General features: G+C 43.1%; 1 protein-coding gene across 2 annotated transcripts in view; it reads left to right on the forward strand.

Moving 5' to 3' along the window:
• The first annotated feature begins 4,706 nt into the window (after window positions 1–4,706).
• CDC5L (cell division cycle 5 like) overlaps window positions 4,707–14,420 on the forward strand; it is a 44,119-nt gene continuing 34,405 nt past the window's right edge. For both annotated transcript variants that reach the window (XM_082848309.1, XM_082848310.1), the window contains exons 1-5: window positions 4,707–4,856; window positions 7,526–7,629; window positions 9,046–9,207; window positions 10,021–10,148; window positions 11,548–11,647. In XM_082848309.1, the coding sequence (XP_082704435.1) occupies window positions 4,812–4,856; window positions 7,526–7,629; window positions 9,046–9,207; window positions 10,021–10,148; window positions 11,548–11,647 (539 nt within the window). In that variant the 5' untranslated portion in view covers window positions 4,707–4,811. The remainder of the gene's footprint in view (window positions 4,857–7,525; window positions 7,630–9,045; window positions 9,208–10,020; window positions 10,149–11,547; window positions 11,648–14,420) is intronic.

The raw sequence follows: 14,420 nt of genomic DNA on the forward strand, positions 1-14,420 counted from the left end.
CTGCGACTTTTCTTCCCGTCTGGGCCCGAAACGCACTGAACAGCCCCCATCCCTTGCAGTAAGGAGCTCTGACCCTGATTTAGCACATCTACTGGCCAAGTTCCCAGTGGACTCTGGGGAAGGACTGGGAGCCCATTTGAGATGCCTTCTGTCCTTCCAACACTGGGGAACTCCAGGAAGGGTTGTGGCCTGAGCCTCCCTGGGGGATGGGGCGGCCATTACTGACTTGAAGAGTCAACACTGAGGCTCCCAAACCTGGACTTTGTAAGAAATACATGCAAATTAAACATTTCTTGGTGCAATGGAGGGACCCTGCCTTATATCAAAAAAGAAGTCAAAAATCCCAATGGCTTGTTTTCTGAGGAAATGTGTATGTTTCTACCAAGTACGGAGAGGGTGTGAGGGCACCTTCCAGTGGTGATGGTGTGAGCATGGGAGTGATCATCTGGCTAGAAGTGTGTTCTATTGCCTGAGCGCAGTGTGGGCTGGAGGAAAAACCAGGGTTCTCTAGGAAAGGGAGGACAAAAGGAATGCATGAGTCACAATTATACTAAAATTCACTTGCTGTTTATTTGAAATTCAAATTTAACTGGGATTTAACTGGTATTTTAATTTGCTCGATCTGGAAACTTACAGCAGAGGTGGACAAAGGAGATGGATTGGAGGGCTACCTAGGAGATAAAATTGGCAAGACTCTGGAATGACTTGGATGTGGGTGGGAGGAAGTTATGGGGGAAGGAAGAGAGGCAATAGGTGGATGGTGGTGCTGTTGCCAGGGCAACATATAGTGTCTAGCCCACGTGGTGGCTTCATACACCTCGAGAAAGATGCTTTCTTGGTGGACACAGTCCCGTGGACGCATTGCCTGGTGAGCCGTGTGCAAGCTAGATTTCAGCCCCCACTTTTCCCTTATGCAATGAACCCTTTACACAACCATACACGCCAGTCCTGTGCTATCCCTTGAAATAAGGAATGCTGGAGAAGTATAGGTTTTCTAGGGGGAGCTCTTTTTTTTTTTTTTTTTTGGCAGCACTGCGAGGCTTGTGGAATCTTAGTTCCCCAACCAGGGATTGAACCCGGGCCCTGGGCAGTGAAAGCGTGGAGTCCTAACCACTGGACAGCCAGGGAATTCCTGAGGGCTCAATTTTTGGAAGATGAATTTGAGAAACCTGTGACACACCCAAGCGGAACTGTCCAGTATGCAACTGGGCTTATGAGTCTGGGGTCTGGTATATGAGTGTGGAAAAAAGAGTCTCCTGTGAGAAATATAAATCCCAAGCCTGTGCCCTGTGGATGCAGGGTTAGTTGTAAATGACTTGATTGGAATATTGATCCTAAACTGAGGAATGAGCTCACAAACACTCTTGAATCTCTGGGGCCTGACAATAAGCATAGTCTCTTTGGGAACACTTCCCCACCCCAGGGCACAGGGGACTCCCCAGAAATAACAACCATGAAGATGAGTACCTGAGAAAAAAATTACAAGCTACAACTGGACTCACCACAAGGGAGTACCAGTAGGTGAGACTCAAGCCAATTTAGATGATTAACCATGGTTAGCATTACGGTATGAATTACCAGCATTTAGGGTGCATGGAATTCCATTTTGTAGTAACTGGACACCAGGATATTAGTTTTTCCTAACACTAGCTGAGGAGTTTCTAAATGGGAGAGGGGCTTATGGGTGGCAATCTGGTGGATGCGGGCAGGGCTGGAGGACCTGTCTTGAAATTGTATTTGCAAAGCAGTGCAATATTTCTACTTAAATTCCATATCCTTATTTGGGGAGATGATGAAGATGATGAGGGTGGCTAGCCCCAGCTCCTCTCCATCCCTTGGTGTTGTCACAGGCTTTTGACTCTCATTTTAGCCCTTTCTTGCACAGTTTCTTTTTATTTATTTATTTATTTGGCCATGTCAGGTCTTAGTTGCAGCACAAGGGCGTCTCTCTAGTTGTGGCACACGGGCTTTAGAGTGCGCGGGCTCAGTAGTTGCAGTGCGTGGGCTTAGTTGCCCCATGGCATGTGGGATCTTAGTTCCCCGACTAGGGATCGAACCCGCATTCCCTGCATTGGAAGGCGGATTCTTAACCACTGGACCATCAGGGAAGTCCCCTGCACAGTTTCTTGATGGTAAAAACTGGACAAGATGGAAACTAGAATTTCGATTAGACATGCAGTCTGCGTGTTCAAGGGTGCCTTGGGGGACTTTTGACAGGGCTGCTCTGTCCTAATGGGCAGGTTGTAAAACGCATGCCCCTAAGGGGGTGCAATTTGTATCACAGGCATGGGAGATCTAACTTTCTTGTAGTAAGTGTCTTGTTCTCAAAACATCAGTATTTTGTGACAATTTTCCAGCAGGTGTCAATAAAGTGTCTTGAGGAAGGGGCACTTTTTCTATTTGGTGAAAAGGTGACATGGAGGGGGTGTAAAGGTGGTGCTGAGTGGGAAGGAGAAGCCGTCATCATGGGCTCTTGGAATGTTAGATCTGAAATGGCTCTTCAGAGAGGACCGGTTCAACTCTGGATGTGTTAGGAATCTGGCTTACAAATAACAGATACCCAATTCCAACTGACTGAAGCCAAAAGGGGAACTAATCATTGGAACTCAAGGACAGGAGGCTTCCTTGGTGGTACAGTGGTTAAGAATCCTCCTGCCAATGCAGGGGACACAGGTTTGAGCCCTGGTCCAGGAAGATCCCACATGCCACAGAGCAACTAAGCCCGTGAGCCACAATTACTGAGCCTGTGCTCTAGAGCCCATGCTCTGCAACGAGAGAAGCCACCGCAATGAGAAGCCTGTGCACCGCGATGAAGAGGAGCCCCTGCTCCCCGCAATGAGAGAAAGCCCATGCGCAGCAATGAAGACCCAACGCAGCCAAAAAAAAAAAAAAAAGTAGCCCCCACTCTTAACTAGAGAAAGCCTGCGCGCAGCAACGAAGACCCAATGCAGCCAAAAATAAATAAATAAATTTAAAAAATTAAGAAAACAGTAGATTGTAAAATAATATTAAAACAACAACAACAACTCAAGGACAGGGATGCACCAAGGACAGAGGAACATATTGGATCCAGGGACAGTGGTGCAGCCAAGACCTACCTCTGTCTTTCTGTACTCTTCTCTCTGCTCCTCTCAATGCACCTGGGACCTTCTTTCTTCCCTTCTTAGTCTACGTTGTACAAAACATGGTGGCAGGCAACTCCTGGGCTTCACATGTTAGAGATTCATTGGCCAGCAGAGAGACTGGCTTCTTCTAGGTTTCAGTGTCAAAATTCCTGGGGAGGAGACTTAATTGGTTCAACTTTGATCAGATCAATCAAATGGCCAGTGTGTGTGTGTGTGTGTGTGTGTGAGAGAGAGAGAGAGAGACAGAGAGACAGAGAGACAGAGAGAGAGAGAGAGACACTTGTAACCACTGTAGCTGAGTGCATGTTGGGGGTGGGGTTGGCAGGAAGTAATGGTCACACATTCTACAGAGAAGCATTATCTCTGGACCTGCGTCCAGAGACAGAAAATATGGCTTGTCACCAGAACACACACATCTGTGTGTTCTTCATAATCTAACACTGTCCTCTCAACAAACTAGTGATTTTATTGCTACAATTTCCCATTTCAAGGAAAAACAGTATATATATATATATAACCGGAAAGTTCTGTAGCTCTCTCAGAAGAGGCAAGTGGAGAAATGAAGAACTATAAAGAGAAAGGCATTATTTAAATTCATAGGATGTTTCCCAGTCCACTAAAAACATTTTCATGCCTTCCAGGGCTGGCTCCAAAGAGATGTTTTTGAATGGTGAAGGAGACCAAGTGAGTAATGGGGAGGTGGAATGGCAGTTTGGCAATCCCTACCTCACTGGGTTTTAGGTATCTTTCAACTAATTTGTCCCTCAAATTTATGAGGTATGAATTGTTAACTCCACTTTTCAGATGAGGATGCTGAGATTCAGCAAGGTTATTACCCAAGCTGATGAGAGAGCCAAGATTTCAACTCAGACCGAGTCTGTCTAATACCAGTACCTATCGATGGTAACTCTCTACTATTAATCCACACAGACTGAATAGCAATGAATGAAAAACTCTGACATGACATTTCTGTGGATTTCTGGGACAACCACTGATCACTTGGGGTTGCGCTTCTTGTAGTAACAGTTGCCACTTTTGTGATCATTTATTATGTATCAGATACTATGCTAGGTTTACGATCTCATTTAATCCTTAAGACGACCCTACGAAGTTGGTACTATTATTACCTCCAGGTTAGGAAATTTAGGCTTAAATAAGCTATTGCGTTTTCCTGAGTATTCTGTGAATAAATTGCTATCAGTTAAATGCCTAATAAAGTGCTAAATTAACAAAGTTCTTTTTAGACCAGCTGGGCTTAAACTCTACAAGCGCCACGTTCCTATTCTCTGCCACCAGGTGACGTCACAACCAACCCCAGCACTACATTCTCTGCCAAGAGCCACTGCCGATATCTCGCGAGAGCCATGGCTTCTTCCAGTCTATTTTGGGCATGCGTGCGGCGTAGGGCGCTTTGGCTTAGAGTGGTTTGATGACTTTCTGTCAGTCTTCCTAGAGTAGAGCTTTAACAACAAAGCACTTATTTCCTTTCAGTCACTCGAGTTCTCGCGAGACTTGCTACTCTTACTTCTCCCCCAACCCCAAACCCCGCCTTGCGCCTGCGCAGAGCTCTTCAAAGCAGAAGGTTGCGCTTGGAGGAAGTGACGGCTTTGGGTTCCGTGGCCGCAGCGCCGTTACTACTTCTCAGAAGCTCCACTCGGCCGCTTGCCGAGACACCCCGCCGCTAAGATGCCTCGAATTATGATCAAGGGGGGCGTGTGGAGGAATACTGAGGTAAGTTCCCTTTTCCCGCCGTCCGCTGCCCTCCGCCCCTCCGGCTGCTGGTGCGCAGGCGCGCGGAGGTCGGGGAGGCGGAGAGGTTGCTTGCGGGGTCTGCGTGGGGGTCGGTGCGGGGCCGACCCTCGGGGCCTTTACCTTGTGCCCGGTCCTACGTTATCTGAGCACCTGAAGGACGGGGACTGTGATTTAACCACTTGATTACCTACCGGGCACTCGTTAGGCCCTCAGTGAACATTTGTTGAATTGAGGACGCGCCCTCTGCCCTGGTGGAACTCACTGTGGTGGGAGAGCTAGGATAACCGCTAGAGTCGGTCTTTGGGGCACCCCCGTTCCTCGGCCCAGGCATCGTGCCTCTCTCTGATATTCAAAAATGAAGAAGTGCTGTGGCGACAACTTTGTTTTTTTCTTGACTTCCTTGCAGACGGGAAGCAGTTTGAGTGCCAGGTTCAAAGTGCCCGTTTATGCCCGCATCCCTGCGGTCATCTGTGATCAAGGCATAACGTGTCCGCTCTCCCGTCAGATCCCAAGGCCTGTGTCTTCCTGTCACTCCGCTTCAGCTTGGATAGAAGCCAGATAGGCCTTCAGTAGTCTCTTTGCTTCCAGAAATGTAGTGGATCATGTCATTGGTGAGCCAGAGAACAGTAGAGAATGAGTAAAACAGAAACGAGGTTTTAGTGGAGTTGGTGTTCATAGTGCACTGAATTTGTCAGTTTCCCGAGAACACCATATTTTTTCATGCTCTGTGTCTTTTTACATCTTATGCCTTCTTGGAATATCCTCCTACTGCTTGGCATCTTTCTGACCTTCCTTCAAAAACCAGTCCAGAAACTCTTCTGGAATTTTTGCCTGTTCATCCTGTAAAAAGTAGTTGCACCCCCAGTGGTCCCATGACAACTCTTTCATCCACTTGTTATAGTTTGCTTTGTCTTTTTGCAAGCATCACATCCTTCTGTGTGATGCTGGGAGGGTTTCTTAACCTCTTAGAGCCTCAGTTTTCTAATGGGGATGATAATAATACCTACCTGTCTTGGGGACTAAGTGAGTCACTACATTTGGAACATTTAGAACAGGGTCTGTCACATAGTAATCTTGCAGTAAGTGCTAGTTGCTATTTCTTTTCCTCAGTAGACAGCATTGCAAGAGGGCAGGACCAGATCTTGCTATCTTTAGAAACTAGGACAGTACCAAACAAAATTTGCTTGGGAAATTTTTCCGAATGGATCGAGTAGGATAGATAATTGTTGTATATACTTCCTTGAAGATATGATTAAGTATAGCAGTACTGCAACAAAGTTACACATAAAGTCAGTGAGAACCTTGCCTCAACTTGCACAGAGGGAACCAGGCTGTTTAAGTTGGAGAAGAGACGACTTCTGTGGGAGAGACATGTACAAAAATCAAGTAACAGCAGGATTCCTATGATGTGGCCCAAGCCCTGCAGTCTTTGAGTCTGTGATGATACGGTGTGGAGTAGTGTGGAGTGGCTCATGTATGAGGCATGTAGCTCTAGTTCAATGTGGAAAAAAGCCTAAAAGTAAAATGCCCCAAGAGCATTCATCTGTGTCTCTAATAGCCCTGGTGTCTGTGATTTAGCTTGCCGGGCTCTCCTGGGATTGGTGAATTCCATATTGCAATGGGTGCCCTGGTGAAATAGTGTCTAGAGACTGGGGGAGTCTGGAGACAGAGTTGACTGGTGACTTCGGGGGAAATACTTAATTCTTAGGTTAGACCTGAGATGTGGATTCTTGGGTCAGAGTTGGGGTTATGGGACTGAAGAGAAAATGCTATTCGTAAGCCGGAGGCAGGAAGCCTGGGTTAGAGATTGGATTCACCTGAGTCTTGACTTGCTTCTTGAGGGCTGGATGTGTCCTATTTGATTCTCTTTCCCTAAGTACACAAGACCTGGTACAAGGTTGGTGTTCAGGGAATGTTTTTTCAATGAATGAATAAATGAATGAGCCATATTCCTTTCAAGAGAATAACAGCCACACACTGTACCCATTCCCAATTACTGGACGGGATGGGGAAGGGGTTGTGTGTAAGGGAGGGTAGGATGTCCTTCTAAGGGAGTTCTTTTTTTTTAAATTAATTAATTTTATTAATTTATTTTGGCTGCATTGGGTCTTCGTTGCCGCGCGTGGGCTTTCTCTAGCTGCGGCGAGCGGGGGCTACTCTTCATTGCATTGCACAGGCTTCTCTTCGTTGCACTGAGCGGACTTCTCATTGCGGTGGCTTCTCTTGTTGCGGAACACGGGCTCTAGGCGCACGGGCTTCAGTAGTTGCGGCACACGGGCTCAGTATTTGTGGCTCGCAGGCTCAGTAGTTGTGGTGCACAGGCTTAGTTGCTCCATGGCATGTGGGATCTTCCCAGACCAGGGCTCGAACCCGTGTACCCTGCATTGGCAGGTGGATTCCTAACCACTGCGCCACTGGGGAAGTCCCTCTAAGGGAGTTCTTAATTTCTTGCATTTCACTGATTCTGGCTTGCTTTTTTTTAATTATTGTAATGAAGTTTTGTACTTTCTTTTTAAATCTAGGATATATGTGTGTGTTGATACCTCTCTTTCTCCATAGCACAACTCTGTTAGAGTTAATTTTAATTTTGTCTTTTCTCACTTGGAGTTTTGTGATTGAATACACTGTTTTTCTTCAACAATTTTTAGGATGAAATTTTGAAGGCAGCGGTAATGAAATATGGGAAAAACCAGTGGTCTAGGATTGCCTCACTGCTGCATAGAAAATCAGCAAAGCAGTGCAAAGCCAGATGGTATGTACCAGTTAATGAGTGGAAAACACAAAATGACCTTAATTATGGGGAGGAAAATGTCATTTCCTTGAACCTTACCAAAGAAAGCAGGCATTGTGATATAACAAAGTATGGAGTGGGAGATGGGAATTTAGATTTAAGAATTAGCTGTCATTTGCTTCCTATGTGATCTTAGGCAAGCCATTTTCTAGCCCCTCTTTCCTACCACTACCTTCTCCCAACTGGGGATAATACTTGGCCCTAACTGATGGAGATGTGAGGCTCAAATGAGTTAATGTTGTTTGAGAGTGCTTTGTGAAGCATGAAATACAACTACTTTTAGGTACAGATGGACCCTAGCTTACAAATGGATTGTATTCCAAAAGTTTATAAGTGGATTGTTTTAGAACTTACTTTCCCAAAGAAATAAATGATAAATAATGGTTAATTTTCTAGGCTAGCTTACAGTAGTTGAGTTTCCTCATGAATCGTTGAAACATTGTATATTTGCTTCCCCAGAATATAACATAACCCAACATTACATCTGTGGTGCCCCCTTTTAAGTCACAGGGTAGTGGACATAGTAAGTTCTTCACATGTATTTTTGGCATGAGTGATCTGGCCCCAGCCCTGACCCATGTGGTACTAGCATCATATTTTGGATTGTATAAGAGTGACCTAATTTCCTGGGCACCTGGGTAGGGGAAAGGATCAGAATGTAGAGATTGGCCCACAAAGAGGAAGATGGTCCTCAGCCTGCCTAAGTGGCTCTGATTTCTGGTTCTGTTAGTGGAGCTAAGCTCCTACCGCTTTGTTTGGTAAGGTTTATATATTGTTTGCAGGCCTCTCATCCAGCTAAGTAGACTGGATAGAAAAGGTGGGTCAGGTGGAGCATGGGGAAAGACAGAGATGACATAGTAGTTTTACTTAAATTAAAAAACTCACCAAACAAATACAGTTTTGAAAAGCATTTAGTGAGTGTAAGTCAAATGCTTAAAGAAGTAAGCCAAGGTGTTGTAAGAATCAAATCAAAGCACCAGAAAGTACTATGAAAACTAGAAACACTATGAAAATATGAGGTGGTTTTGTCTTATTTATAAATGCAAAACCTCTAATAAAGTGTAAGGTGAATGGAAACAATTGGTAGTTGAGAAGGAAGGCATATGATCATGTTTCAGTCATGTTACCTTTCTTAAGCATTACTAACCTTGCATAATTAAAATACAGTAGAATTTAGTGAGATAGGGTGTTTGGAATGGGGTAAGTTTAACCAAATAGGGAATATTCTGTTGTAAAAAAACCCCCAGCTTTTGTGATTGAAGGATGAGAGTTAGCTTGCATTTTTCAGATATTAGAAGCCAGTATGTCTAATACGTAAGGAGGATATTATTCATGCTGGGTGACTGATTAAGGTACAAAATGATGTCTTTTTAATAGGTATGAGTGGCTGGATCCCAGCATTAAGAAAACAGAATGGTCCAGAGAAGAAGAGGAAAAACTCTTGCACTTGGCCAAGTTGATGCCAACTCAGTGGAGGACCATTGCTCCAATCATTGGAAGAACAGCTGCCCAGTGTTTGGAACACTATGAATTTCTTCTGTAAGTGAATCTCCAAAAGCAGTATTAAAATGTGTGTATATCTTCTGAATGAGGCTGAATACACTTTTAGCATTTTGTGTCCTTAAACATTAGTTACAGATCTGAATAAAGCCAGAGGAGCTAAAGCTATTGGATTGTATATTCCAAGTCTCGTGTGGTTGATCAAGATTATGTCTCCTTTTATGTACTTTTTAAAGAAATAATTAAAAAGTATTATACAGGGACTTCCCTGGTGGTCCAGTGGTTAAAACTCCACGCTCCCAGTGTAGGGGGCCTGGGTTTGATCCCTGGTCAGGGAACTAGATCCTGCATGTTGCAATTGAGAGCCCACATGCTGCAACTGAAAGATCCCGCATGCTGCAACGAAGATCCTGCGTGCCCCAACTAAGACCCAGTGCAGTCAAATAAATAAATAAATACTAAAAAAAAAAGTTATACAAATCATACATGTTCATCATAGAAAATCTGGGAAAAAAATAGTGAAAAAGCAAATAAAAATCACGCATAGTCATACTGCTGAGAGTTAACCATTGGAACATCTTGATTCTTCCCTAAAAGCTTTTTTGTGTGGCTCTGCTGCATTTGTGATTTAGGGAGCTGCTTGGATCCTGTTTCATGGTGAATGGAAACACTGAAATTAGAGAGAAATTTAAAACCATCTCTTTTCAGGCGAAGCAATCGTAGAAATGCTTTATTTTTGTTAATGCCCATCCGTTGGTTTTTTCAAAGAAAAGGGTGCCAGCACTAGGGAACCTGGTATTTCTAAGACTAAACGGGTGGTAGTGTGACTGATTACTCTGGGCTCATTCCTAGGGATAAAGCTGCCCAGAGAGACAATGAAGAGGAAACAACAGATGATCCACGAAAACTTAAACCTGGAGAAATAGATCCAAATCCAGAAACAAAACCAGCACGGCCTGATCCGATTGATATGGATGAGGGTAAGTGTATTTTTGTGAGGACTTTATTTCTTTGGTAACCGTAGACTTCTCAGGCCTTCTTTTAACTCTCTTATTTCTTTTCTAAACTCCTCTGACTTTTTCGAATTGCGGTTCTGTCTGTAGTTGTTACTCTAAGTATCTTTCCAAGTGTGTCCAACCTTCTATCATAGAGTAATTGCTCTTTTTGTATAACGTCCCTTTATCTTTTGATGTTTCAATTCATTTAGTAAGTTAAGCAGTGTGATATTACTGGACATTTCCTGGTGGCTAGAGGTAAGCTCTTTAGGATTCTGTGTTCTCATTTCTATTCCGAGGAGAGAGGCAACAAGTCAGGATTTGGGGATCCAGTGCTCCTACTAACTACTTTTTTGACTTCAGACAGGAAGTTTGATCTTCTTGAAAGGGCAACACTACAATACCATGAGGGAGACTTATGATGCCTTTTTGAGACATTGAATCAGGAATCAGAGGAACTAGATTTTAATCTAGTTTAGTGCCATGTCTGCCACTTATTAGCTATTTGACTTTAGGTGAGTCATATAATCTCTCTGAACTTTGGTTCTCTTTCCTGTCAGATGGAGAGTAATAATATCTATCTTACTTCACAGGGTTGTTGTGAAGCATTCAGTGAATATTTGTTGAGTTTTTAATTTAAAAGTTTGAAGGTAGTTGTTTCCAAAGGCAGACTGTGGCTAGGCTGGCTGCATCACTGTCACATGGCAAACTTTAAAAAATAAAGGTACCAGGGCTTCCCCAGGAGGTCTGCGTCGGTAAATTGGGGGTGGGGGGGGAATGGAGGGTAATCCTGGAATCTGAGGGTTTTTTTGTTTTTTAAAGTTCCCTTGTGATTTCATTGGACACCCTTGTGTAGGAATTGCTCTAAGGTATCAGTAATGAAATTTGTTCTACTCTGGGGAGCTATGGAAAATATACTGGAGGAGAGAAATAGTTCTGAGGAAAAAAAGGAAGGAAAAATGATAATGAAGATTGTCAGTCCCCTTATAATTAAACAGTAGTTTTTACAATATTTCACAATTTGTGCTGTGCCAGATAGTTGATGATAAGGAAGGATATGATAATTATAGCCACTGTTTAATGAGTATTTGCTAGATGCTTTACCTATTTCTTTTTCCTTAGTTCTTCTCAACATCCCTGTGAAGTAGGAATTGTTATTCCCATTTTATAAGTGGTGAAACGTTATTATCCAGAGTCACATAACTGTCCAGTGGTGGGCATGATTTTTAACTTAGGTTTCTCTGACTTAAAAACCCAAGCTATTTCCTTTATGCTGCACCATATAATGATTATATTGATGGGTTTTCTCATCTTAAGCACTAGGGTATGTCTCTCACCTTGCTTCTGTTGGAGAAGTTAGTTTTTGTTCTCTTTATTTTTGCAGATGAATTGGAGATGCTTTCTGAAGCTAGAGCCCGCCTGGCTAATACTCAGGGAAAGAAAGCCAAGAGGAAAGCGAGGGAGAAACAGTTGGAAGAAGCAAGGTATGGTTGTTTCCCACCTATAGTTGAACAAATGAGTCTGTGCATCCTTAGGCCCAGTAAAACTGTGTGATTTATCAACCCTGTTGGGTGAATGATAACTAGAGTTGTCTACTTCCAACATGGCAGAAGTAATGCCCGGGTATAGACATACATGTATGTCTTGGTGTGTTGGATTTGTTCTGTTAGCATGGGGGAGCTTCATTTGTTGTAGCCATCTTGGCGTCAGATGGCTGGAGGACACACGGGGCTCTGGGACTGTGGTGTGACTGCCAATTAGTTACTCTCCTTGATTAGTGTTGGGCAGGCAACGGCTGTGAAACAGGAGACTCAGCTGAACATGGAGGGAGTTAATGAGCCTTGAACCACATTTTAGGCTGTCATAGAAATTTGTATTTAAAAAGTGCGTGGAATTGAGTATTGCCCTCTGCTCAAGGTTTTCTCTACTTTCCCCTCCCTTTTGGTTAGATCCATGGTTGACATCATTTCTAATGGCCTAGAAACCCAGATGAAGTGGTTAAAGGGAAAACTTGAACTTTAGAAGAGCTTATTAGCTTTTGGAATTCAGGCATTGGAATAGCCTCCCCAGCCTCCACAGCTACCTTTTTTGGTCCCTAAGCTGGGAAGTATTGATACTTCCTGACCTAATAACTAGCATTGTGTTGATGGTTTCCCCAGTAATGGCTGTGAAGTGCCAGATCCTGGGATGGAGGATTCTTTCATGCCAGAGGATGCTTTTTGGCATAGCTGGACAACCACTAGCCCAGAATAGTTGCTTGTGATGGGAGTATGACTGGCCTGGGACAGTAAACAAGCTAAGAGGAGGTTCTAAATTTTCTGCTGGGTCTTAGTCACCTTTCTGTTCCGTATACTATTTAGGGTTAAGTAATGTGAGTAAGGTAAAAAAATTCATTTTTCCATTTTTGTCCATGGTGGTTTGGGGACCAAATTGTTTGAGCCTTTTAACCATGTGGATTGGCCCAGGGATATGACAGGTATATATATGAAAATCTCCAAGTATGGTTGGTATTGCTTGCTTTAACAAATACATTTTTCCAGATTTAAATTTACCCTACACTTTCTTGTAGATTTTCTTTTAGAACATCTTTATAACTTGTGCATATATCTTGTAATTAGCTAGATTGGTGTGTATGGAGAATGTACTGCAGGACTATTTACTTTAAATGTTAAATTACAGATCTGTTTTATAACTTAAAGCTTTTTATTGATTATAAAAGTAATAACACTTTTCCTACAAAATACTAGTATTGTACTATTTTCTTTTTGGGGCATGGTTGATACAATGCTATATAGCTTGGTTATATTCACTTAGTATTATATTGTAAAGGTTTTCTAATGTCGTTTGAAGTCTTTGTTTTATTTAAAGAATAAAATTACTTATGAAATGTGTCCCTTCAAACCTTTCTCTTCTCAGTATAGACATACATTTATGTGTACTACACATACAGTAACATTTGTGTAAAATTAGATCATACTGTATAGACTGTTTCGATGAGAAGTTAATCTTACTGGGGTTCCCTTGTAAGTGATAAATCGTTTTTCTCTCTCTGTTTACAAGATTTTCTCCTTGTCTTTGTCTTTCAGCATTTTTAATATAATGTTTCTGTTTGTGCATTTCTTAATGTTTGTCTTACTTGCAGTTCCTTGAGCTTCCTGGATGTGTAGGTTAATGATTTTCAATAAATTTGCGAAATTTTCTGCCAATGTTTTGTTCTCCTTTTTCTAATGTTTTATTCTCCGTTTTCTCTTTCCTTTTGATATTCCTACTGTGCATATGTTGTGCACTTAACGGTGTTCCACCTTTTTGTGAGGCTCTGTTCGTATTTCTTCATTCTTTTTTTTTTTTTTTCCCCTTTCCTTTGGATTGCATAATCTCTATCCATCTGTCTCCATCTTGGCTAATTCTTTACTTCGAATCTGTTCTAGTGAAGTTTTCGTTTCAGCTTTCCCGTTGTGGAGCACAGGCTCCGGACGCGCAGGCTCAGCGGCCACGGCTTACCGGCCCAGCTGCTCCGCGGCATGTGGGATCCTCCCGGACCGGGGCACGAACCCGTGTCCCCTGCATCGGCAGGCGGACTCTCAACCACTGCGCCACCAGGGAAGCCCCATTTGGTTCTTTTTAATTATTTCTTTTTGTTAATTTTCTCTATTTGATGAACATTTTCATCCTACCTTCCTTCTTTAATCGTGCTTACCTTTTGTTCTTTGAACATACTTGTAATGTCTCCTTTGACAAGTCTGTCAAAGCTGACATCTGGTTGCTCTCACAGGCAGTTTCTGTTGCCTGCTTATTTTCTGGTGTGGGTCATGCTTTCCTGTTTCTTTGCATGTCTCACCTTTTTTTGTTAAGAACTGGACACTTTGGATGATATATTTTAGCAGTTCTGGGTACTGTGTTGCTCCCATCCACTCCTTGTTACTGTTGCTTGCTTACTTACTCCTTTAGTGACTAGCTGGATTATTTTAGTGAAGTCTGTTCTCCCCATTCCTCACCCAGAAATGTGAAGCTTCTGATGTTGCTCCTCATGGGGACACAGTCTTGGGTGTGCCCACAGTCGCCTTGGGATGAGGTGGTTTTGACAGGACTTTCTTTGACATCTTCTTCCCTGGCTACACCCAGCGGTTAAACTCTACTAATTGCCAGTTTATTGCTGTATTGTTTTCAACGATGACTTGAGGCATAAATTGCTCCACAGAGTGTTCCAATCAAACTTTGGCTCCTTTGAAGGGATAATTTCTGAGGTCAGTGTTTGGC

The sequence above is a fragment of the Leucopleurus acutus genome, assembly GCF_964270905.1.
Source record: "Leucopleurus acutus genome assembly, chromosome: 10".
Taxonomy (NCBI): Eukaryota; Metazoa; Chordata; class Mammalia; order Artiodactyla; family Delphinidae; genus Leucopleurus; species Leucopleurus acutus.